At 51.1% G+C, this 22,353-nt stretch overlaps 2 protein-coding genes across 2 annotated transcripts; both read left to right on the plus strand.

The window, feature by feature from the left end:
• Window positions 1-652: 652 nt before the first annotated feature.
• On the plus strand, window positions 653-7,961 carry INO80B (INO80 complex subunit B). Its single transcript, XM_081877166.1, has 5 exons — window positions 653-734; window positions 1,914-2,100; window positions 3,230-3,348; window positions 4,268-4,413; window positions 6,052-7,961. The coding sequence occupies exons 1-5, from the start codon at window positions 677-679 to the stop codon at window positions 6,514-6,516; spliced, it is 975 nt and encodes a 324-aa protein (XP_081733292.1). The 5' UTR covers window positions 653-676; the 3' UTR covers window positions 6,517-7,961.
• A 3,467-nt stretch (window positions 7,962-11,428) lies between these two features.
• Window positions 11,429-19,560, plus strand: WBP1 (WW domain binding protein 1). Its single transcript, XM_081877161.1, has 4 exons — window positions 11,429-11,546; window positions 13,728-13,830; window positions 15,741-15,902; window positions 18,166-19,560. The coding sequence occupies exons 1-4, from the start codon at window positions 11,472-11,474 to the stop codon at window positions 18,810-18,812; spliced, it is 987 nt and encodes a 328-aa protein (XP_081733287.1). The 5' UTR covers window positions 11,429-11,471; the 3' UTR covers window positions 18,813-19,560.
• The last annotated feature ends 2,793 nt before the right edge of the window (window positions 19,561-22,353 follow it).

Below are 22,353 nucleotides of genomic sequence, written 5' to 3' on the forward strand. Positions count from 1 at the left end.
AAAGACCAACATAAAAACCACAATATATATAATCAAAATAAAAACAACAACACAATAACACCCTCCCCCTCCCCCCAAAAGAGCCATATTTTATTTTTTAAAATAATTTTTATTAATTTCTTTCTTATAAGACAGTATTTCCATCAGTACAATAACAAACAAATATACTCTTTTCTCTGCCCAGCTTGTGACTTCCCTCCATCCCTTCAACAGGTTTTTTGTTGAAGTCTTTCTATTGCACTTTAAATCTTCAACTTCTGACCTTTATGTCCTTATAGTCAACTCTGCTCTTTGGCCTAGTTTTAAAAAAATAATAATATTGTTACAGGATTTCTTTCAGTCCCACTAATGAAAAAAGAGTCATCTTTTAAAAGGGCATAGGGTATGCGGTATATAAATTTAATAAATTAATAGCAAATTAATAATGGCACGGGCTTGGACTAGATGCCCCTCGGGTCCCTTTCCCACTCTGCTGTTTTGGAGTCTATATGATTTTAAGCATCAAACGAACCCGGAAGTTAGCGACCCTGCGCGAGTCTATATTACTCTGCTGTCACAGTCTGTCTATGGTGTGACGTCACTCCGGCCGCGCCAGCTGCGGGGCGGAAGTGCGTCAGCTGCGCGCGCGGGGCCTTGTCCGTCCGCTATTGCGTCCCCCCGGGCAGCCGCCGGCTCGATGAGTCAGTCGTGGCGGAGGGCGGAGGCCGGAGCCCGGATGGAAGGCGCCGCGCGGGGTGAGTAGCCGAGCGAGGCCGGGTCGGCCTGGGCCTGGACCCCTTTCCTCCCGGGAGACCCAAGGGGCGGGCCGGGCTCCAGCCGCACAAGAGCCCGGTCATTTGAACCCCGGTCTCTCCCGGCTCCTAGGCCAGGCAGAGGCCAACCCCGGCCCTCCAGATGCTCGGGACTACAGTTCCCATCGTCCCTAGCTCACAGGACCAGTGGTCAGGGATGATGGGAATTGTAGTCCCGAACATGTGGAGGGCCGGAGTTGGCCTCTGCCTGTTCTAGGCCGTTGTTGCCCTTTATTAAATTTATAAGTCACTTTTTCGCGACGGGAACTCAAAGCAACTTGCAAAATGATTTGACAAACAAGCAAGCGTGCATCATCGTCATGAATTGAATTGAAATACTTTATTGTCACTTGTACAACTTGTATACAGTGGTACCTCGGGTTACAGACGCTTCAGGTTACAGACTCCACTAACCCAGAAATAGTGCTTCAGGTTAAGAACTTGGCTTCAGGATGAGAACAGAAATTGTGCTCCGGCGGTGCAGCGGCAGCAGGAGGCCCCATTAGCTAAAGTGGTGCTTCAGGTTAAGAACAGTTTCAGGTTAAGAATGGACCGCCAGAACGAATTAAGTACTTAACCCGAGGTACCACTGTACAGTGAGATTACACAGCAGCCCCCACTCAGTTCTCTTAGTCTTAATTCCCCTCGTTTACTGACGCACACCCACCAAACCCAAAAGTCAGTTGTCCTGTTGTTATCTTTTCATTCAGCAGCCTAACAGCCCACGGATAGAAGCTGTTCTTTACCCTGTCGTCATCATCATTTTATTTATATGCAGCCTATCCATAGTTAAAACAGTGCTCAAGGCAGCTTACAACATGACAAGATTTAAATAATTACCAACGTAACAAAAATCATAAACAATAAATAAAACACATCAAAAAGTACACAGCCAAATTGAAAACAATTTCCACATAAATCATAATGCATGCAGACATAAAAACCAAGAAAGAGGGGGGAACACATTTCAACAGCCCACCCGCTCTGAAGGCTGTGGAGAATTAAAAGCGGAGAATTAAAAGCCAAAGGCTTGGTTAAAAAGGGAGGTTGTTGCACCGTGAAGCTGCTGGACTGACTCCTATGGTCTTCTGCTTGCTTTCTCTGTCCCCCCGCCCCTCGCAGGAGATGAGGATGAGTCCAGCAACCATGGATCCCACAAGAAGAAGCACAAGAAGCATAAGAAGAAGCACAAGAAGAGGCATCACCGCGAGGATGCGGGCCTGCCGGCAGTGGAGCCTCTGGCCGCCCTGCCAAAGCCTCAGCTGAAGCTCAAGATCAAGCTTGGAGGACAGATCCTGGGCACTAAGAGGCATGTAGCAGGATCTCCAGAATTTAACTTTTTTTCACAAAATCTAGGCCCATTTTTTCTTGTAATAGTTTTCTTTCTTCATTATCCAGATTTTTCTCAATTACTTTGGTTTTGCTCTTGTTTAATTTGAATCCTGCTACCTGACCAGCGCGGGTGGTGCTGTGGGTTAAACCACAGAGCCTAGGGTTTGCCGATCAGAAGTTCGGCGGTTCAAATCCCCGTGACGGGGTGAGCTCCTGTTGCTCAGTCCCTGCTCCTGCCAACCTAGCAGTTCAAAAGCACGTCAAAGTGCAAGTAGATAAATAGGTACCGCTCTGGCGGGAAGGTAAACGGCGTTTCCATGCGCTGCTCTGGTTCGCGTGGCCACATGACCACATGACTGGGCACATGACTACATGACTGGCCACATGACCCGGAAGCTGTACGCCGGCTCCCTCGGCCAATAAAGCGAGAGGAGTGCCGCAATCCCAGAGCCGGCCACGACTGGACCTAATGGTCAGGGCTCCCTTTACCTTTACCTTTTTACCTGACCAGACTCTTGTATCAGCTCCAGTGCTTTCACTGCACTGGAGTCTGGATCTTGTAATGTCAGAACTAGATCATCAGCAAAGGCTTTTAATTTATATTGTTTCGAACCTACTGTAATACCTTTGACTTGTTCACCCTTTCTAATCATACTTAGCAAGACCTCCAGGACTGAAATAAATAGCAGAGGGGAAAGTGGGCACCCTTGCCTGGTTCCCTTCTCAATTCTAATTTCTGCTGAAACCTTTGGATTTATTTCTTGGAGTTGTAGGCAAACCACTGGCATATGGTGCATGTCATATCTAACATATATGTAAAATCTAAGCCATTCAGATAAGATGTATGACTCCAAGCAATGTTGAAACCACCTTTACCACACAGCCTAGAAGAGAGAATTTTGCCCTGTTTCTAGAAAATGCTCAAACCTCTCAGAGGGAGGAGGGACTTAGCTCAGTTGTGCCCTCCAGGTTTTTCTGATCCGTAACTGCTTTGCTTGGAAACCCCGTCCCTACCACCCATTCGCCCATCAGAGCTGGGTTTGGCTAATCTCTGGACCCCCCAGTTTATTGGGATGAATTCATTGGCTTCCTCTTTGTCTTCCCAGTGTGCCAACCTTCACCGTCATTCCCGAGAGGCCGCGCTCTCCCTCCCCACTGATGGTTGTGGATGATGAGGATGAGCCAATGGAAGGGGTGCCCATTGAACAATATCGCGCATGGCTGGGTAAGTGAGTGATGCTTTTCTGGTGGAAACCCATAGGCCACAGCTGGAGGGAGCTACTGGAGTTCTTCTAGATTTGCTGGTGTATAGAAGTGTGGTTTCTTTCTCTACATTAGCTAGTTCAGCTGTAGGGCCGCTTATTTAGTAAGGTGGCAAGGCTGTGCTGCAATATGGTCCCCAAAAGAGGACAGGAAGATTAGCTGCCTGATCACGACGGATTGGTCACGGCCATAAACACAGTTAAGAGTATGAAACCACTTTAAACTTGCAAAACAGCAAGGCAATTGTCCACTCACTCATGGTAATGTAATAATAATAGTAGTAGTAGTAGTAGTAATATATTATTATTATTATTATTATTATTATTATTATTATTATTACCCCGCCCATCTGGCTGAGTTTCCCCAGCCACTCTGGGCAGCTCCCAAGTTTCCTTCTGTTGCTTTATGGCCCCATTGTGTTTGTCACTTGCTTCCAAAATGAACTGAAACGTCATCTTGTGATTGCCTATAAGACTGCAGAAAATATTCTACTCTCATTAACAGTAGCTTCATTCTTTAGGAGTATTTATACCCTGCTTACCAACCAAATTTCCCAGGGTGGCTTAAACTTTTATAACAAAAGAAAACAGGCAGTGATACAATAGTCACTGAAACGGGGCAAAGGTGCATAAAAATCCCCCCTCCCAACGTTCTCTGGTGTTGCAGCAAATGCCATTCTGCAGCTGAATCCCCTGGCTGTTGAAGCAGCTGGCTGTCAGTCCCACCAAGGCCAGGCTGCTACTGCTGTCCCTTCCATCCCTGGCTGTAGATAGGGGAGGTGCAGGTGGAGCAGTGATATAAGATGCCTCCCTCCCCCCGCCCCCAGTTCTCCAATGTTGCAACTCAAAGTTAAGGCAAACTTTTCTTGCGCACAAACGCAGATGAGGACAGTAATCTGGAGCCGTCTCCCCTTCCGGAACTCGATACTGAGGAGCAGCGCTGGCTGGATGCCCTGGAGCGCGGGGAGCTGGATGACAACGGGGAGCTCAAGAAGGAGGTGGACGAATCCCTGCTCACAGCCAGGCAGGTAAGGAGGAGGAAGCTGTTACGGCAGCCCTCGCTGGGGAGCACGGACGGGGCTCCGCGCTGGGGAAGCTGAGGAAGCCTTTGGTGCTCTGTTCCCAGAGTGAATGTGCTACGTGGTGCCTGGGAGGCCCCGAAGGACTCTGGGGCAGCTTAAACTGGGGGAATACTTGATACAGAAGGAAAACGGGGCCAGATCAAATAGCAGTATCCATGACCTTGATCTGTCTTGAAAGTAACAGTTCTTACGGTATTTCCTTTAGGAGTGAGAGTCTTCAGCCTCCAAATCAGGTTTGCTTCCACTGTGGCTCCCTGCCTGCCTGCCTAGGAGATGCAGCTTCTAATTTCAGTCTGTCAGGGGCTGATGCTTCTGCTTGGGGAGGGAGCAGGAATTTGTTCTTGCTCTCCCTCCTTACAGGCAGCCCCATCCCAGCACTAGTGTCTAATAATAATAATAATAAAATAAATGTTATTTATACCCCGCCCTCCCCAGCCAAGACCGGGCTCAGGGCAGATAACACCAGGTAAAAATTGATTAAAATACAACTTAAAAACAAGATAAAGTACAACATTAAAATGCAGCCTCATTTCAGTAGAAACTCAAATCAAAAACTTTTTGGGGATGAAAACGTCAAGTCTTCACCAAGGTCAACTATCCAGAGTGGTCCTACATGGGCCAGAAAAAAACCAGGGAAGTCTCCAGATAGGAGTCCCATCGCAGAAGGAGAAACGAAAAAGGAAAGAGGGGAAGCGGATCAAGTGGATTTCAAGCCAAAGGCCAGGCAGAACAACTCTGTCTTCCAGGCCCTGTGGAAAGAAATCAGATCCCACAGGGCCCTGGTCTCATGAGACAGAGCGTTCCACCAGGCTGGGGCCAGTGTTGAAAAGGCTAATCTGACCTCCTTAGGGCCTGGGACATCTAGGGTGTTGCTATTTATGGACCTTAAGGTCCTCCGTGGGGCATATCGGGAGAGGCGGTCCCGTAAGCACCTAAGAAAAGCCTGCAGGGTCAGGCCAGAGCCCATCTAGTCCAGCATTCCGTTCTAAAGACGGCGATGCTCTACTTCCATGGTGGGAGGCAGGAAGACTTCTGAATACTGGCTGCCAGAAACCACAGGAGGGGAGAGATGCTCTTGTGCTCGGGTCCTGCTTGTTGGTGTCCCACAAGAAACCCTTCAGCCATAATGATGATGATGATGGAGAAGATGGGTCCCTTCTGGCCTGATCCAGCATGCTCTATGTTTTGTCATAATAATAATAATTATTATTATTTATTATTTCAACCCTACCCATCTGGCTGGGTTTCCCCAGCCACTCTGGGCGGCTTCCAACAAAGATGAAAAATACATACATGCCTCCATGGACAGCTGTGAGTCCAGAATGACTCCCAGGCTGCGCACCTGGTCCTTCAGGGGCACAGTGACCCCATTCAGGACCAGGGAGTCCTCCACACCAGCCCCCTGTCCCCCCAAAACAGTACTTCTGTCCTGTCAGGATTCAGCCTCATCCATTGATGCAATAAAATCTACCATCAGAGTTGTATCTCTGTGATGCCCGATAGTTGCCGCTGGGCCTTGCTGGCTGCCAGCCTCTTCACTGGTCCTGCACACTCTCTTTTGTTCTCTCTTTCCCTGCCCTCCAGAAAGCCCTCCTGCACAAGCAACAGAGCCAGCCGCTGCTGGAGCTTCCGATGGGCTACAAGGCCAAGGAGCTGACGGAGGAGATGCTGGTGAAGCGAGAGGAGCGCGCTCGCAAGCGGCGCCTCCAGGCGGCCAAGAAGGCGGAGGAGAACAAGAACCAAACCATCGAACGCCTCACCAAGACCAGCAAGGCCAAGGTGAAGACTCTGCGGGAGCGCAAGGCCAAAGCAGCCGCCGCCCCGATGGTCTCCTACCGCAACGCTGCCGACGGGATCACGGTCTCCTTCCCTCTGGGGGTCTCTGCACCTCTGCTGCCCTCCTTGCCGCCTGCCGTGCCTCTGCCCACCCCCTGTGGAGTCGGGGGGTGTCCCAACCTCAAGCGGTACTCCTGCTCCCTCACTGGGGTGCCGCTCTGCAGCCTGGCCTGCTACAAGAAGAACTTGCTGCTCCAGCAGGTGGCAGCCTAAGCGCCACCATCCTTGCCAGAGGAGGACCACCTTGTGCGCCTGGAACTCCTCTAGGAATGCCACCTCTGTGATCTAAAGGAGGATGCGGAAGACCTTCAAACCCGCCCCCCCAATGTGGAGATGGCCTTGGGCAGGCTGCTTTGATGCTCCTGAACATGCTTGTCTCTCTGTAGTGGTCAGACATGGGTCTCGCGGCCTTTGCTGACTGGACTGGCAAAGTGACGGAGGGTGGCAAGGCAACTGGCCCTGTGGCACCAAGAGACAAGGGCCTCTCTCATGTGGGACCCAGCAGAGACTGCACTCCTGGCAGCTGCTCTTGACGGAGAAGACGTAGCATCACTCCTGCTGCAGCTACTGTGGTGGCACAGGAAGTTGACATGGGCAGGAGGCGACCTCGGTAGTCTTGCCCAGAATCTGTGGGGAAGGAGAAAAAAACCCTTCCCAGTTGTAAAATGAAGCCTCTTCTTTCTTTTCGCTCCTGTGTAAGACAGGAAGGAACCAGGTGTTTGATCTTGGGTTCCTTGCCCAGTTCTACTGTGCCCTAGAGAAACATGGTTCCACTGGTGATTTATTTATTTGTAATAAAAGACAGAGTGAAGATAAGAGATACCCAGAAGTGCATAAGACTGGTCTCATCATTTCATTGTTTTTTCATCCCTTCGACAGTGAGCTCTAGAGATGCTAGTGGTGGGGGTGGCCAGACCAGGTGGGGGGGGGGGGAGACACTGTTGTGGTTTTCACAAACCATTTTAGAAAGGACTGCTGCAGGGATGCCATGTCTCTTGCCTCCCCTTCCCATGTTAGGTCATGTAACTAACTGCACAGTCTATTTAGAGCCAAGCACGGAGGTCCAGGCGGCAAATCTGGGAAAAAGCAGTGAAATATGTGTCTCAGGAATCTGGTTGGCTACTATACTGTACTCAACAAGCCCTTGGCCTGATCCAGCTGCAAGATTCTTATATTCCAAAGGACTGTGTATACATTTAATAATAATAATAAGAAGAATAGTAATAGCAGCAGCGGGTCAAAATGGAAAGAGGTGTGGGAGCTACTGTGTTAGAAGCCAACCAAATTTCAAACTACCAGTCTTGGGACGCGCTCATTTGTATCTTTCTAGCACAACAACTAACACACATTACAGACCTACACAACTGGTGGCAGAGACACCCACCTTGATTGTGCAGTTTGCACAACCTAAGCCTTTAGTGTCCCTCAATGACCCCACTCCAAAATTTGTTTAGATTTTAAGCACCACTGTGAGAGTCTGAAGTAGATAATACTTTAAAATGCACTCCTTAAACCACAATAAACTAACCAGTCTGCCTGGCAGCATGAACTAATAACCACATGTCACATGAATTGGGTAATATCACATTTTAATAGAAATTGTTAATAAGTTTAATTTTGTGTTTGCAAAATAAATGATTCTGTCCTTCAGTTTTCAAGACACACTACTCTTTATTGTTGTCTATCCTTAACATATACTTCAAGGCTTGAAAGCACGCACATTTCGGTAAACCTTGTGATAGCCCTTTTAAGGCAGACCAGTATTACAGTGATTGTTAATACTGATGTTATTGTTTTTGCATTGTATTTTCCGCTGTGTAATGACCAAGCTATGCTTCAAAAGGTGGCCTATACAAAATGTTCTTGATAATTAAATACCCAAGGCCATGTTTACACTTCCGCGGCATGGTGACTCATGCTCTTTGCCAAGAAAAGCTGAATTTGAAACTGCTTTGGCAGTCACAGGAATTACACAGAATGATGTCACCCCGAGTGGCGCTAGAAGGGCGAGCTGCTTAAACCACCGCTGTAACAAAATGAGCCCACTGCTTTTGTTTCTTGGATTGCAGACACAGTTTGTCGTCACTGTCTAAGTTGGCAGGGCAATTTTTGCAGATATGCTTTGTAGAACCACAAGGAAAAGGCTTCCAAACCGCACAGGCTGCCTCCTTGCCAGCTGTATTCCTGCTGAGACGCTTTCTGACCTGCCTGAGGCGTCGCATCCCTAGTGGGGACGAGGAGGTCCCGGGTAGGAGGCAGAGAATTTAAAACGATGCAGACTTCCTGTATCATCAACTTCAATGATTTCCTTTGACATGACTGGCAGCCTCTGCAAAGGAGCCAACATGCTCTGCTCTCTTTCGGGTTAGTTGTGTGGAGATGCCACGCGGCTGCGATGGAGCCCCAGCCTACGTATAAGCTAAACAAGCTATAGCTTAGGGCTCCACTCTCTTAGGGCCCCCCCAAAAAATTCTTATTTGTATTTCACTATTAATATACTCCCGAAAACTCCCAGAAGTGCAAGCTGGATTTCGAAGGGGCAGAGGAACCAGAGACCAAATTGCAAACATGCACTGGATTATGGAGAAAGCTAGAGAGTTCCAGAAAGACATCTACTTCTGCTTCATTGACTATGCAAAAGCCTTTGACTGTGTCGACCACAGCAAACTATGGCAAGTTCTTAAAGAAATTGGAGTGCCTGATCACCTCATCTGTCTCCTGAGAAATCTCTATGTGGGACAAGAAGCTACAGTTAGAACTGGATATGGAACAACTGACTGGTTCAAAATTGGGAAAGGAATACAGCAAGGCAGTATATTGTCCCCCTGCTTATTTAACTTATATGCAGAATTCATCATGTGAAAGGCTGGGCTGGATGAATCCCAAGCCGGAATTAAGATCGCCGGAAGAAATATCAACAACCTCAGATACGCAGATGACACAACCTTGATGGCAGAAAGTGAGGAGGAATTAAAGAACCTTTTAATGAGGATGAAAGGGGAGAGCGCAAAATATGGTCTGAAGCTCAACATCAAAAAAACGAAGATCATGGCCACTGGGCCCATCACCTCCTGGCAAACAGAAGGGGAAGAAATGGAGGCAGTGAGAGATTTTACTTTCTTGGGCTCCATAATTACTGCAGATGGTGACAGCAGCCACAAAATTAAAAGACGCCTGCTCCTAGGGAGAAAGGCGATGGCAAACCTAGACAGCATCTTAATAAGCAGAGACATCACCTTGCCAACAAAGGTCCGTATAGTTAAAGCTCTGGTTTTCCCAGTAGTGATGTATGGAAGTGAGAGCTGGACCATCAAGAAGGCTGATCGCCGAAGAATGGATGCTTTTGAATTCTGGTGCTGGAGGAGACTCTTGAGAGTCCCATGGACTGCAAGAAGATCAAACCTCTCCATTCTGAAGGAAATCAGCCCTGAGTGCTCCCTGGAAGGACAGATCCTGAAGCTGAGGCTCCAAGACTTTGGCCACCTCATGAGAAGAGAAGACTCCCTGGAAAAGACCCTGATGTTGGGAAAAATGGAGGGCAGAAGGAGAAGGGGACGACAGAGGACAAGATGGTTGGACAGTGTTCTTGAAGCTACCAGCATGAGTTTGACCAAACTGCGGGAGGCAGTGGAAGACAGGAGGGCCTGGCGTGCTCTGGTCCAGGGGGCCATGGAGAGTCGGACACGACTAAACAACAACAACACAACATTAATATACTTCTTAATTGTATTTCAGCTCAACAATTACTTTGATAAAATACACATTTTGTTATGTGCAAATGGCTTGAGATACCTATTAGGTCTATAAATGACCATATAGCATCTATTCAACACAAATAACAGCGGCAATTTGTTTTGGACAAAGGAGAACTGTATATATCAAGGGCCCCATTACCTTCAGGAGCTGAGGGCCTCATCAAAGCTCAATCCGGCCCTGCTCGGACCCCCGACATGGGCCGGTGGAGGATCCTTCAGGCTCAGGAGGATCCTCAGGAGGGCCTTCTCGGTGGTGGCACCCGCCCTGGGGAAGGCCCTCCCACCAGATGTCAAAGAGATAAACTAGTGTGACTTTTAGAAGACATCTGAAGGCAGGGAAGCCTCTTTAGGGAAGCCTTTAATCTTTAACAGACCACTATATTTTAATATTTTGTTGGGAGCTGCCCAGAGTGGGCGGGGTAGAAATCCTCCTCCTCCTCCTCCTCCTCCTCCTCCGGATGGGCTGCTGACTGACAGGCCTCCGCCGGTTCTCTTCCTGCTTGGAGGCCCCCTTCAGCCTCCCCAGGAAGCTCCACCCCAGCCGAGCCCGCTTCCCGGCTCCCTGGCCTGCCCTCTACTCCGCCCGGCTCCGGCTTCCTCGCAGCCGCCGGCCTCAGGCGCCCCTCCCCGCCACCCATGCCTTCTACTCGAGGGAGGCTCCACTTCCGGCTCCAGGCCCAGCGTGCCCTCTCGCGCGACGAGAGAACAGCTCCCCCCCCCCTTCCCCTCTCTGCGCAGGCGCTGAAACGCTCCTTTCGCAGCTTCAGGCGCTCCCCCGGGAGGCGAGAGTCGCCGCTTCCCATTGGCCGGCTCCCTCATCACGCGCCTCCCCCTCCGCATCCCATTGGCCGAGAACGCCCCGGAGGTGGGCCCGGCGAGGGGTTGTTTCCGCAAAGCTCCGCCGCCCCTTGGTCGGGCCCTGCTGTCCATCGGCGCTTCGGCCGACCTCTCGCGCTGCCTTTGGCCAGCGCCGCTGCCAGTTACGAAGGCGGTCTCTGCTCGTTGGCTGGAGGCGCCGCGGAGGGCGGGCCCCTGACCTCTTTGTCTGCTGTTGTTATGGGAGAAGCCGGCCGGCGATTGGTCCCCGCCGGACGGAGGCGCGGGCGCCGGTTGGCCGCCCGCCCCGCGGAAGGCGCGGATTGGAGGGCTGGGCGGGGCGGGGGCGGGGCGGGAGCCGCGGCCCCGAGTGATGGCGGCGTCGGCGTCGGGGCCGGCGGCCTGGGCTGAGGCGGCGGAGCCGGAGCCCCGGGCGGCCTGGGCGGCGGAGGCGGAGGCGGAGGCGGAGGCAGCGGCCATGAGGGCCGGGGGCGCCGCGGGGCCGGAGGCGGCGGGCGGGCCCCGGGAGGCCGAGGCAGGGGCGGCGTCTGGGCGGCTCTAGGCGGCGGCTGAGGCGGCGTCGTCGTGGTCGTGGTCATGGAGCGGAGGAGGCCTCCGCCCGGGAGGGAGGCCCAGGCCGGCTGGGCGGCCTTGCTGGGCCGGGAGCGGCAGGTAGGGGCGGCTCTGGGCGGCGGGCCAGGCAGAGGGCCTCTGGCCCGGGAGGCTCCCCCGGGAGGGACCCGTCCCTGCGGGGGCCGGACAGCCCCTTCTCCCAGCGCCAGGCCCCGCCGCTGCCCCTTCGGGGGGGCGGCCCTAAAGAAGCCCCCGGAGGTAGCGGGGCCCTTGCGAGCTCCAGCTGCCCTTTGGCTGGTTTGGGGGTGGAATAGATGCTAGATGGTCATTGACGGGCCTCGTAGGGATCTCAAGCCATTTGCACCTCACACAAGATGTATTTTATCAAAGTAATTGCTGATCCCTTATTTTCTAATCTGTAAGTTGACAGCTATGGAGCGCCAGGGTTGACTGGGGCGCCAGGCACATCGGGCAAAGCAGCCTCTTCCCAAGGGCGGCCAAGCAGGTCACCCTCTTTCTCATGATCTTCCGTGCCCCCGTAACAATCATCTTCATCCTTTTATTTGTATGCCGCCTTTCCATAGTTAAAACAGTGCTCGAGGCGGCTCACCACACGACAAGATTTACAGAATCACCAGCATGACAAAGGTCATAGGCAATAAATAGAGCACATCAAAAGGTGCACAACCAAATGGAAAACCAATTTCCACATCAATCATAAAATGCCAAACTAAAAATCCAGCATTATTATCAATCGCAATTTAAAATGACATTGATGAAAACAATATTTAAGAAGGAGCCCTCTCTGTTGAGCAGCAGCAGCAGGTGCCCCTTACTGGGAATCCAGGAGCAGCGCCCTCCTGAGATTTTCAGAAGCTGGGATACAGAAGCCTGGCTCCCTCCAGCTGTGGGATGCAGAGCAGAGGCATCACAGCTGTTGGATTTGTGGACAGACCCCTCCTCCTTCCGGAATTTGCCTAGCCTCCATTTGAAGCCAGGTCAATGGCGGTCGCTGCCTCCTGTGGCAGCGAGTTCCATAGACTATGTGGTGCATGAAGGAGGACCGAACTGACAGATAAAGGGCATCATGCAATTTTTTGGGGTGTGTGTGTGTGTGTGCAGAAACAGCTTCACAGGATGTCAACTGGAGTTCCAATATCATTATTATTATTTCATCATTAATTAAATGTCTATGCCACCCTTCATCCAAAGATCACAGGGCTGTTTACAATATAGAAGCGCATAAATACATACTATAGTAACAAACAAAAACCAACCCCCCCCCATGGTTTAAAAGCCCATACTTTGCTTAGATAGCCAAAGGCCTGGGAGAAGAGGAATGCTTTCGACTGCGGCCTAAAGATATGTAACAAAGGCGCCAGGCAGGCTTCCCTAGGGAGAGCTTTCCACAAGCAGGGAGCCACCACAGAAAAGGCCCGTTCTTGTGTTGCCCCCCCCCCCGACCTCTCATGGACGAGGCACACAAAGAAGGACCTCAGATGATGTTTGCAGGTTCCAGGTCAGTTCGGGTGGGGAGAGGCAGACCATGGGGTATGGCGGTCCTGAGCCATTTAAGGCATTACAGGTTAAAACCAGCACAGAAACTTATTGGCATAAAGGTTCTCATGTTAACTGCAATTAATCCAGAATGCGGCAGCCAGACTGGTGACTGGGAGCGGCCGCCGAGACCACATAACACCAGTCCTGAAAGACCTGCATTGGGTCCCAGTACATTTCTGGGCACAATTCAAAGTGTTGGTACTGACCTTTAAAGCCCTAAACAGCCTCGGTCCTGTATCCCTGAAGGAGCATCTCCACCCCTATTGTTCAGCCTGGACGCTGAGGTCCAGCTCCGAGGGCTTTCTGGCGGTTCCCTCACTGCGAGAAGCCAAGTTACAGGGAACCAGGCAGAGGGCCTTCTCGGTGGTGGCGCCCGCCCTGTGGAACACCCTCCCATCAGATGTCAAAGAACTAAGCCACTATTTGACTTTTAGAAGACATCTCAAAGCCGTTTTTAATGTTTAATGCTGTATTGTGTTTTTAATATTCGGTTGGAAGCTGCCCAGAGTGGCTGGGGAAACCCAGCCAGATGGGCGGGGTAGAAATAATAAATTATGAAGATGATGAGACAGGGAGAAATACTTTTCTCTCTCCGCCTTCTCTATGCATCATTTTATACAGTTCTGTCATGTCACCACTTGCCTCTTCTCCCCTTGGGTGTTTTCGGTGCCCTTTTCCTGAACCTTTCCCTGCTTTGTCCCCATCTTCTCTCTGGTCCAGGCGCGCGAGTTCTGCCCCGGGGTGAATGACCAGCCGTACGTGTGTGAGACAGGTCACTGCTGCGGGGAGACCGGCTGCTGCATCTACTACTACGAGCTCTGGTGTGAGTAGCAGGGAAGGAGGGAACTGTTAGATCCCAAAAGTAAGAACTTGTCAAGAATGTATAACTTACTGTTGAAATGGAACACTCAGGATGAAACGGTGAAATCAGCTATGATTAAATGGGCACAAGATGTTGGACATAATATTATGATGGCTGACTGGGAACAGTTATGGACCACAGGTATGAAATTTACGGCATGTAACGCCTTAAGAGAGAATATAATGAAAATGATATACAGGTGGTACATGACACCAGTCAAGCTTGCAAAAATTTACCATTTGCCCGATAATAAATGTTGGAAATGTAAAGATACTGAGGGTACATTCTTTCACCTTTGGTGGACGTGCCCAAAGATTAAGGCTTTCTGGGAGATGATCTACAATGAAATGAAAAAGGTATTTAAATATACTTTTCTGAAGAAACCAGAGGCCTTTCTCCTGGGCATGGTCGGCCAATTGGTGCCAAAGAAGGATAGAACTTTCTTTATGTATGCTACAACAGCAGCAAGGATACTTATTGCAAAGTACTGGAAGACACAAGATCTACCCACCCGGGAAGAATGGCAGATGAAGGTGACGGAATACATGGAACTGGCGGAAATGACTGGCAGAATCCGAGGCCAGGGAGAAGAGTCGGTGGAAGAAGATTGGAAGAAATTTAAAGTTTATCTACAGAAACATTGTAAAATTAAGGAATTTTAGAAGGAGGCTGGAATGAAGTTATGTGGCTTTAGCAGAAATATTATAAAGGATTAAGTAAAAATAGACTGTTAATGGATGAAAGGAGGAAAGGTAAAGTTACATTATATTAAGATAAATTATAGGATAAAAATTGGGAAAGATGGAAAGGATTTGCTGAAATAGCTAACCGAACTAGAATACAAAAAAGGGAGGTGCGAGGAGGTCAAGGAAACAAGCAAATGAAAGATAAGTCATGAGAAGGTTCGTTGTGTGTTTTTTTCAATTGTTTCTATTTTTCTGTTTTTTATAATTATTATTTTTCTTTTTCTATTCTCTTTTTTTCCCCTTATTGTGATGTGATGTTAAGTGTTTGTTTAACTTGGTGTTATTTCTTTTTCTTTTTGTAACCTTTGAAACTTTAATAAATATTATTTTTTTAAAAAAAGAGTAGCAGGGAAGGAGGGAGAGGCCTCTGTGTCACAGCAGCGTGGGAAGCTGCCTTACGTTGAGTCGGATCCATTGACCCATCTAGCTCAGGAAATCCAACACTGATTGGCAGCAGCTCCCAAGATTTCCCGGTCTGACATTGGGAATTGAGCATGGGGCCCTCTTGCTTGGAAAACCAGGTGCTCAGCCACTGAACTGTGGTTTTCCTCAAAGCAAATTCTAGACCTCATGATTCCATTTAAAGGCTGTTTTTAACAGAAACCTTGGAAAGGGCCTTATGCCAAGTGAGAGCCATTGCGCAGCTCAGTATTGCTTGTGTACTATTTCTTTAGTGCCCATGCCTTGACGTCCCTGTGGGCCTCCCCAAGGTGCTCTTCAGGCATACAAGCTCCCCAAGGGGCCGACATACAATCCGAACAAGGCAGCCTCTACCCCCACAGGCTTACTGTCTTTCTTTTAAATAAACAGACACAGGAAAGGAGCCAGGGAGGAAACAAGAATCAAAACTCAGCAAATCAACAGCTTTCTATGCTGTCTATGCTGACTGGCAGCTGTGGCTCGTAACCTTAAAATAAAGCAGGATTCTAGTCCCCATGATTCTGAACAGGCAGTATTGAACAGCTGCCTTCTCCTGAGAGAGAGAGCCTTGGTCTGTGTAGCTCAGAATTGTCTACACACTGACAGGCAGCAGCTGTCTCTCCCCAAACTACCTAGGAGAGGAGGGCCAGAGCGGCCTGTTTCCTCCAGAGCTGACCTTCCTCCTTTTCGCCCCTTCCCTGGCAGGGTTCTGGCTCCTGTGGACTGTCCTGATCCTCTTCAGCTGCTGCTGCGCCTACAGGCACCGCCGGGCCAAACTGCGCCTCCAGCAGCAGCAGCGGCAGCGGGAGATCAACCTCATTGCCTACCACGGTGCCTGCAACTATCCCCCGTCCATGATGGATCTCAGTGAGTGCCTTTTCTCTTGGGCTCTGCCTCGCCCAGCCCCTCCCTGTGGGGGCAGCGGGTGGGGCAGTGCCACGAGGCTGGGAGGGAGGGAGGGGAGCGAAAACGGGGGGCTGCAGGGGCACCTTGAGCCAATATCCCCAGAGATCTCAGGTCCTGCAGCCAGAGCCTGTTTCTCAAACGAGACTCTGGGAGCGGCTGGCAGGCCCCTGGGCCACCCCTTTGCCTGCTGATTAGTTGGGAGACAGAGGAGTTCAGGGGAAGGAAGGCCCCCTCTCTGAGGAAAAAGGGGTTTAAGGATAACCAGTAGCAATAATAAATATTAAGAGTGATAAATAGGGAATATAAAGGAATGGGATAATAGAGGAAGGTTGTTACAGGAGCAAAAAAAAACAAATACAGTGGTACCTCGGGTTACATACGCTTCAGGTTACATACGCTTCAGGTTACAGACTCCGCTAACCCAGTAGTACTACCTCGGGTTAAGAACTTTGCTTCAGGATGAGAACAGAAATTGTGCTCCGGCGGTAGCGGGAGGCCCCATTAGCTAAATTGGTGCTTCAGGTTAAGAACAGTTTCAGGTGAAGAACAGGTCTGGAACGAATTAAGTACTTAACCCGAGGTACCACTGTATCAAAGGACAAAGGGTGAAAGAAACTAGCAGGAATTTGTGAGGGGTAGAGGTACAAGTCGAATGCAGAAGAAGAAGCAGAGAATAAATTACAGAAAATACTTTGTGAGGCATGTGGGGTGGGAAAGGAAAAATATGTAAGAAGACGGCTTCTCTACTTGCATCAACAAATTGTGGAGGCTGTCATTAAAACTCCAGAGAAAATGCCTTTAGCTTGAGGAAACATGAACTGTAGACTTCCTTGCTACAAGGAAAACACATGGCAAAGAATTCTCTAAAGATGGACTAGATATTGATAGAGAGCAGGGTCAGTAATTGGCCAGTGATGATGCCAAATGGTGCCTCACCTGTCACCATTTTGGAACCGGTTCTGGCCCTCCCCGTCCTGTTGTGGCTGGTGGGCCTCAGAAATCTTAAGCCGACAGCTAAGGCTTGTAAACTAGGGGATTGGAGGAGATTGGGTCAACTAGCCAGAACATCTAGTTCTGGGTGTTTTTTGCTCAAATCATATCCAGCCGGTGCTGTTTTAAGGAGAAGCGTTGAGGGAAACCTTCAGAGCCAGCAGTTGAGCCCCATGTTGGTGCCCCTCCGTTTATGTGAAGGCAGCAACTTTTTTGTCCGTTTCATAACTTGGCACACACCCCTTAGACCGCAGAACTTTTACTGAACTACAACTCCCATCATCCCTGACTATTGGCCATGCTGGCTGGGGCTGATGGGGGTTGGAGGCCAGCAACATTCAGCGGCCTACAGGCCTGCGACCCCTAATCTACGCTTGCTGGCAGAGCCTCTCCAGGTTCTCTACAACCCAGCAGTGCCAGTGATCGAGCCCAGAAACTGTGGCACGCAGAGCAGTTTGCTTTGCCACTTAATAATAATTTATTATTTGTACCCCGCCCATCTGGCTGGGTTTCCCCAGCCACTATGGGTGGCTCCCAACAGATTGAAAACAGAATAAAACATTGAACATTAAAAACTTCCCTGAACAGGGCTGCCTTCAGATGTCTTCTAAATGTCAGGTAGTTGTTTATCTCTTTGACATCTGATGGGAGGGCATTCCACAGGGCGGGCGCCACTACCGAGAAGGCCCTCTGCCTGGTTCCCTGTAGCTTTGCTTCTCACAGTGAGGGAACCGCCAGAAGGCCCTCGGAGTTGGACCAAGGCCATTTAGGGCTTTAAAGGTCAACACCAACATTCTGAATTATGCTCAGAAACGTACTGGGAGCTAATGTAGGTCTTTCAAGACTGGTGTTATGTGGTCTCAGCGGCCACTCCCAGTCACCAGTCTAGTTGCCACATTCTGGATTAGTTGCAGTTTCTGGGTCACCTTCAAAGGTAGCCCCACGTAGAGCGCATTGCAGTATTCCAAGCGGGAGATAACTAGAGCATGCACCACTGGCCAGACAGTCTGCGGGCAAGGAGGGTCTCAGCCTGCGTACCAGATGGCGCTGGGAGACAGCTGCCCTGGACACAGAATTGACCTTTGCCTCCATGGACAGCTGTGAGTCCAAAATGACTCCCAGGCTGCGTCACCCCTTCCTGCTGGTCCAGCTCTCAGACGTCCGTCTGCTTCTGCGGTCCTGGGTGGTGCTGAGCCGGTCTCTCTGCCCTCCTCCCCACCTTCTCCTTCTGCAGGGATGCTGGCTTCCTTCAAGCTGCCTGCCTACGAAGAGGTGGCCCATCGCCCGACCACCCCGCCACCCCCCTACAGTGCCATCCTGGGAGGCTCGGCCAGCCGCCTGGGCTCCAGCACGCTGACTCTGACGGGCAGCTCGGAGAACTATACCAGCTGCTCTTGTGAGTCCAGCTGCCTGACGTCACCCAGCAGCACCTCTCTGTCGGCCACGGAGGCCAGCACCCCCAGCGAGGGCGAGGCGGATGCTGAAGGGGCCGGCGGATGCAGCAGCAGCCCGGGGGGCAGCTGGGAGCTGGCGGGCAAACTGACACCCTGCCCCACGCCCCCCAAGCACGCCCTCTTCTCCTCCAGCGTGGAGCTCTTTGAAGGCGACTCCCGGCGAGTCTCAGACAGCGACGAAGGGCCTGACGACGAGGGCGAGCACTTCCGCCACCGCCGGCTGACGGGCGACTCGGGGATCGAGGTGGGGCGCGGACAGGACGAGGAAGAGGCCGCTGGCGAGGACAGCGAGGAGGAGGCGGCCCACCTGCTGGCCAAAGGGGTCCCCTGCTCTCCCCCGGGCAGCGAGACCCAGAGCCTGTGTGCGGGGCAAGCGGAAGGCCACCCTGAAGAACTGGCCGCCTCCTCGCCTACGTTGCCTGTCTGAAGGGCGCCCGCCCTGCTTGGCTGACTTCCCCTCCCTGCTTTACGGGGACGGCCCTTTCCTGACCCCCGGGACTCCGCCGCTGCCGCCCTCCTGGCGCCCGGCAGCAGGAGGCGGGCAGGAAGGGCTTCTGTGCCCTGCAGTTCACTGTGGAGAATTACCGCCTTAGCAGCAACACTGCCCTCTGCCCATAGCCAGATCTCACGCTCTGTTTCTTGTTTCCCTGCCTAGGCAGTCCGTAGTGCGCCCCTCAAGCTCTCTTCCAGCTTTGTGACCAAAGGTCTGCTCCCCCTCTTGCCCTCTGGGTTGGGTGCTTCCGTAGGAGCCTTCTGTGGACTTGTACAGTGCCCTGTCTCTTGGGGGGGGGGCCCTGGACTACCCCGACTACCGTAGCAGTTGTGTGTGTGTGTGTGTGTGTCTCCCGCTGCGCTCCGTAACCTTTGGTGACAAGGTGCAGCTCTTCCTCTGGGTGGGGGCTGCCTCCTTCCTTCCCTCCCCCTGGGGGTTTGCACTGGGTTTGGGGTTTGCTGGTTGCATGGATGAAACTGTTCTGGCCGACACCTGCTCCTTGCTCCAACCAAGCTGGGCTGGGAGCGGGGAGCTGGCCTTCCCTGGGCAGGCTGCTTGAAGCAGCTTGTTGGGTCCTTACCATACCAGTGCCTGGTAGCCTTGGGAGTGGAGGCGCTTCTTCTCCCCGTGTGCTGTGGGGGGGGGGCAGCAGTACGTGCTTATTATTAAAGAGATGTGGACACCCCTGGCTCAGAGGCTCTTGTTTGGAGTGTGTGTTGCAGGGCTGTCTGTGTGGCAGAGCTCCTTTGTGAAAACCTGCATACTGAGGCAGCTGCATCTTATAAGTTTGGCCCCCTTTTAGAGTTACAAGGGTGGGCTGGGATAAGCAATCCCCCCCCCCACTCCATAGGTCAGGAGATGCATAACTGGGGCAGGGAAGGGGGACTTGGCTCATTGTGGCCCATCCTCCTGTCTCAGCAAAGGTGCCCTGTAACCTGAATCCAGTGACTTTTTCTTTTTTTAGTCTCGGGTGAAGGCACACATTCTTTCTGAATTTACCTCCCTGGCATTTGATAAGTTAATTGGGGTTTTGTTCTTAGAAGGAGTGCCGTAGTGGTTCCCATTTTTTTAACTGCCATCCTTGTATTTGGATGAGAACAGCCAGCACAAATGCCACAGGGTCTGCTCACCCCCTCCTTGGTCTAATCTAAACACAGCCCCCTTAAGATTTGAAGCATTCCTGTATCCTGACTTACCCACCTCTGTTTGAGCAGAACTGGACCTGTCACTCCCGGCTGAGATCTGAGCGTGCCTTGGAAGCAAACTTAACTGCTTGCTACACAGCTGTAGCACTGTACTTGATTTCTCCCACTGAAGCGCACATGCTTAGCTTATACCTCCATTTCTTCTGTAAGAATCACACTAGCGTGCTCAAAACATCAGGCACACCTCTGGCAACAACTCCTTAAGGCTGGATAGCTCAGCTGGCTAGAGCATGCTTCTGCTAACAGGTTCAATCCCTATATGGGACAGCTTCATAGTCCTGCCTTGCAGAGGTTGGACTAGATGACCCTTAGCGTCCCTTCCAATTTTTATGCTTCTGTGAAGTAGTTCTCTTCTGTCTGTTGCCCTCCATATTCTGCTGGCCCCCAGCTCCCATCATCCCAAACTTTTAAATCATTCATTCATTTGTGTAGCCTGTCTTTCAGCTAAGGAATTCACGGAGAGTGTGACTGAGAATCTACAAGTTGTTACTCTTGCAAAACTCCTTTTGAGCTAGAGCTGATTTTTTATTTTAAAAATCCAAATCTTGTGTTTGGGGGCAGAGTTTGCAGCTGGACTTCAGCCCTTGGCTTGTGGGTTGCAAAAAATAATAAAAAATAAATAAATAGTGGGAGCAGTACAAGTGTACAAATAACTCGTTCCAGAAAGCAGTGGGAATCCTTAGCATGATTTCTTGCCCAGTGAGGAAGTCATGCAATATCCAGGCTACATCGTGAAGCAAGGCAAATGTGGTTGGAGAATCAGCAGACAGTCAAAGGAATGGTGGGGTGCATTTATGTATTGCTCCCTAACTATGGCAGGGGCCACTCATTGGGGGGGGGGGTTACAATGGAGACGGCACACTCTTTCACGATACCAGTTTGTCCACAAATCCATGTGGTCAAACAGGGAGGCCCACCTCATATGGCAGCCTGTGGACTCAAAACCCAGCGGTTCCGCAGCTGAGGAGTGTGCTTGAACACCAAGTCCACACATGCAGCGGGGCCACACTTGTCTCCTGTGAATGGGGGGGGGGGACGACTCTGGGAATCTGGCCGGGACGGGGAATGGTCAGCTGTAGCACCCTGTGCCAAAACAATTTTCTTGCAAGTGGCAACCCAGATTTCCATGCAACTGCTAACGGAGGGCAGCACTTTCTGTAAGGAGACAAGAGGAGCTCTGCTGAATCGGTGCCACAGCCCATAACAGCCTCCTGTTCTCACAGTGGCCAACCGGGGGGAACCAGGATCCAAGCACAAGAGCCCCCTCCCCCCAGCTGTCCCTGCTGAAGGGGCCTGCAGCCCAGGAAAGGTGAGGGCATGATGTTAAGTATTTGGGGTGCCTTGAGATGGCCTGGCGAGAGATTCTGTGGTCCGGGGTCAGAGCAGCCTCCTTGGAGGCAGGACGTTCAAGCTCCATGGAAAAAACTCCGGTAGCAGATGATGTTTTGGGGGGCGGGGGATTTCCGCCTCTGGAGTTTTCCATATCTCCCAGCAACCAGCCAGGCAAGATCCTGTGGCGCTCAGCTCATTCTGTCCCCTGGGGTTGGGATTTGGAGGCTTTTCCCTCCCTCCTGTGGGCAGATGGTGCCATTTTGCCCACCTAAGTATTGGCACGGATGGAATTCAGGTGAGGCTGATGGCCTGTGTGGCTACATTGACAGGCATGCATATATCTCTTATGTTTGCCTGGCCGCAACAGCTCAGTTGCTTAGAGCCTGGTCCTGATAATGCCAAGGTTGCAGGTTCGATCCCTGGTTGGGACAGCTGCATATTCCTGCATTGCAGGGGGTTGGGCTAGATGATCCTCAGGGTCCTTTCTACAACTCTTCTATTCTCTGAGTGTGGGGAAACATGTTGTGACCCTGAAGCAGCTAATCCCAGTTCATATCAGTTTATTGCACCATAAACCCATTACTCCCCAGGGCTTCAAAAAGTTGTTAACTTGCAGCACATTTGTAGCTGCACTGCCCAAACAGGGGAGCAGCAGGGGACCAGTCAAAGCCCTCCCTCCCAGGAGCTAAAAACATGTAAAGGCTTTGAAGGCTTTTCAAAATAAAGTGGCATATAAATTTTGCAAAACAACAATAAATAAAATCCCAAGTGCAGATTCACCAGCACCCCCTGGGAGCCGCTCTGAGCGCACAAACCCCTTTCATGTTGCCTTCACTTCTGACTCCAAGGCATCTCCCCTCCCTGCCCCGAACTCCAGAGGCGGCAGCGCATGGGAATGCCCAAGCAGCCCAAAGAGGCTTCTTCCCACAGCCCAGCTC

Source organism: Podarcis erhardii (genome assembly GCF_964252035.2).
Source record: "Podarcis erhardii genome assembly, chromosome: 9".
In the NCBI taxonomy this organism is placed as follows: Eukaryota; Metazoa; Chordata; class Lepidosauria; order Squamata; family Lacertidae; genus Podarcis; species Podarcis erhardii.

Excerpts from the sequence above, each read along its gene's own strand:
- WBP1 (XM_081877161.1), top strand. The coding sequence starts at position 11,472 with ATGGAGCGGAGGAGGCCTCCGCCCGGGAGGGAGGCCCAGGCCGGCTGG. Across the intron at positions 13,831-15,740 it reads CTACTACTACGAGCTCTGGT|GGTTCTGGCTCCTGTGGACT; the intron begins GTGAGTAGCAGG and ends CTTCCCTGGCAG. Across the intron at positions 15,903-18,165 it reads CCCGTCCATGATGGATCTCA|GGATGCTGGCTTCCTTCAAG; the intron begins GTGAGTGCCTTT and ends CTCCTTCTGCAG.
- INO80B (XM_081877166.1), top strand. The coding sequence starts at position 677 with ATGAGTCAGTCGTGGCGGAGGGCGGAGGCCGGAGCCCGGATGGAAGGC. Across the intron at positions 735-1,913 it reads GATGGAAGGCGCCGCGCGGG|GAGATGAGGATGAGTCCAGC; the intron begins GTGAGTAGCCGA and ends CGCCCCTCGCAG. Across the intron at positions 3,349-4,267 it reads ACAATATCGCGCATGGCTGG|ATGAGGACAGTAATCTGGAG; the intron begins GTAAGTGAGTGA and ends GCACAAACGCAG.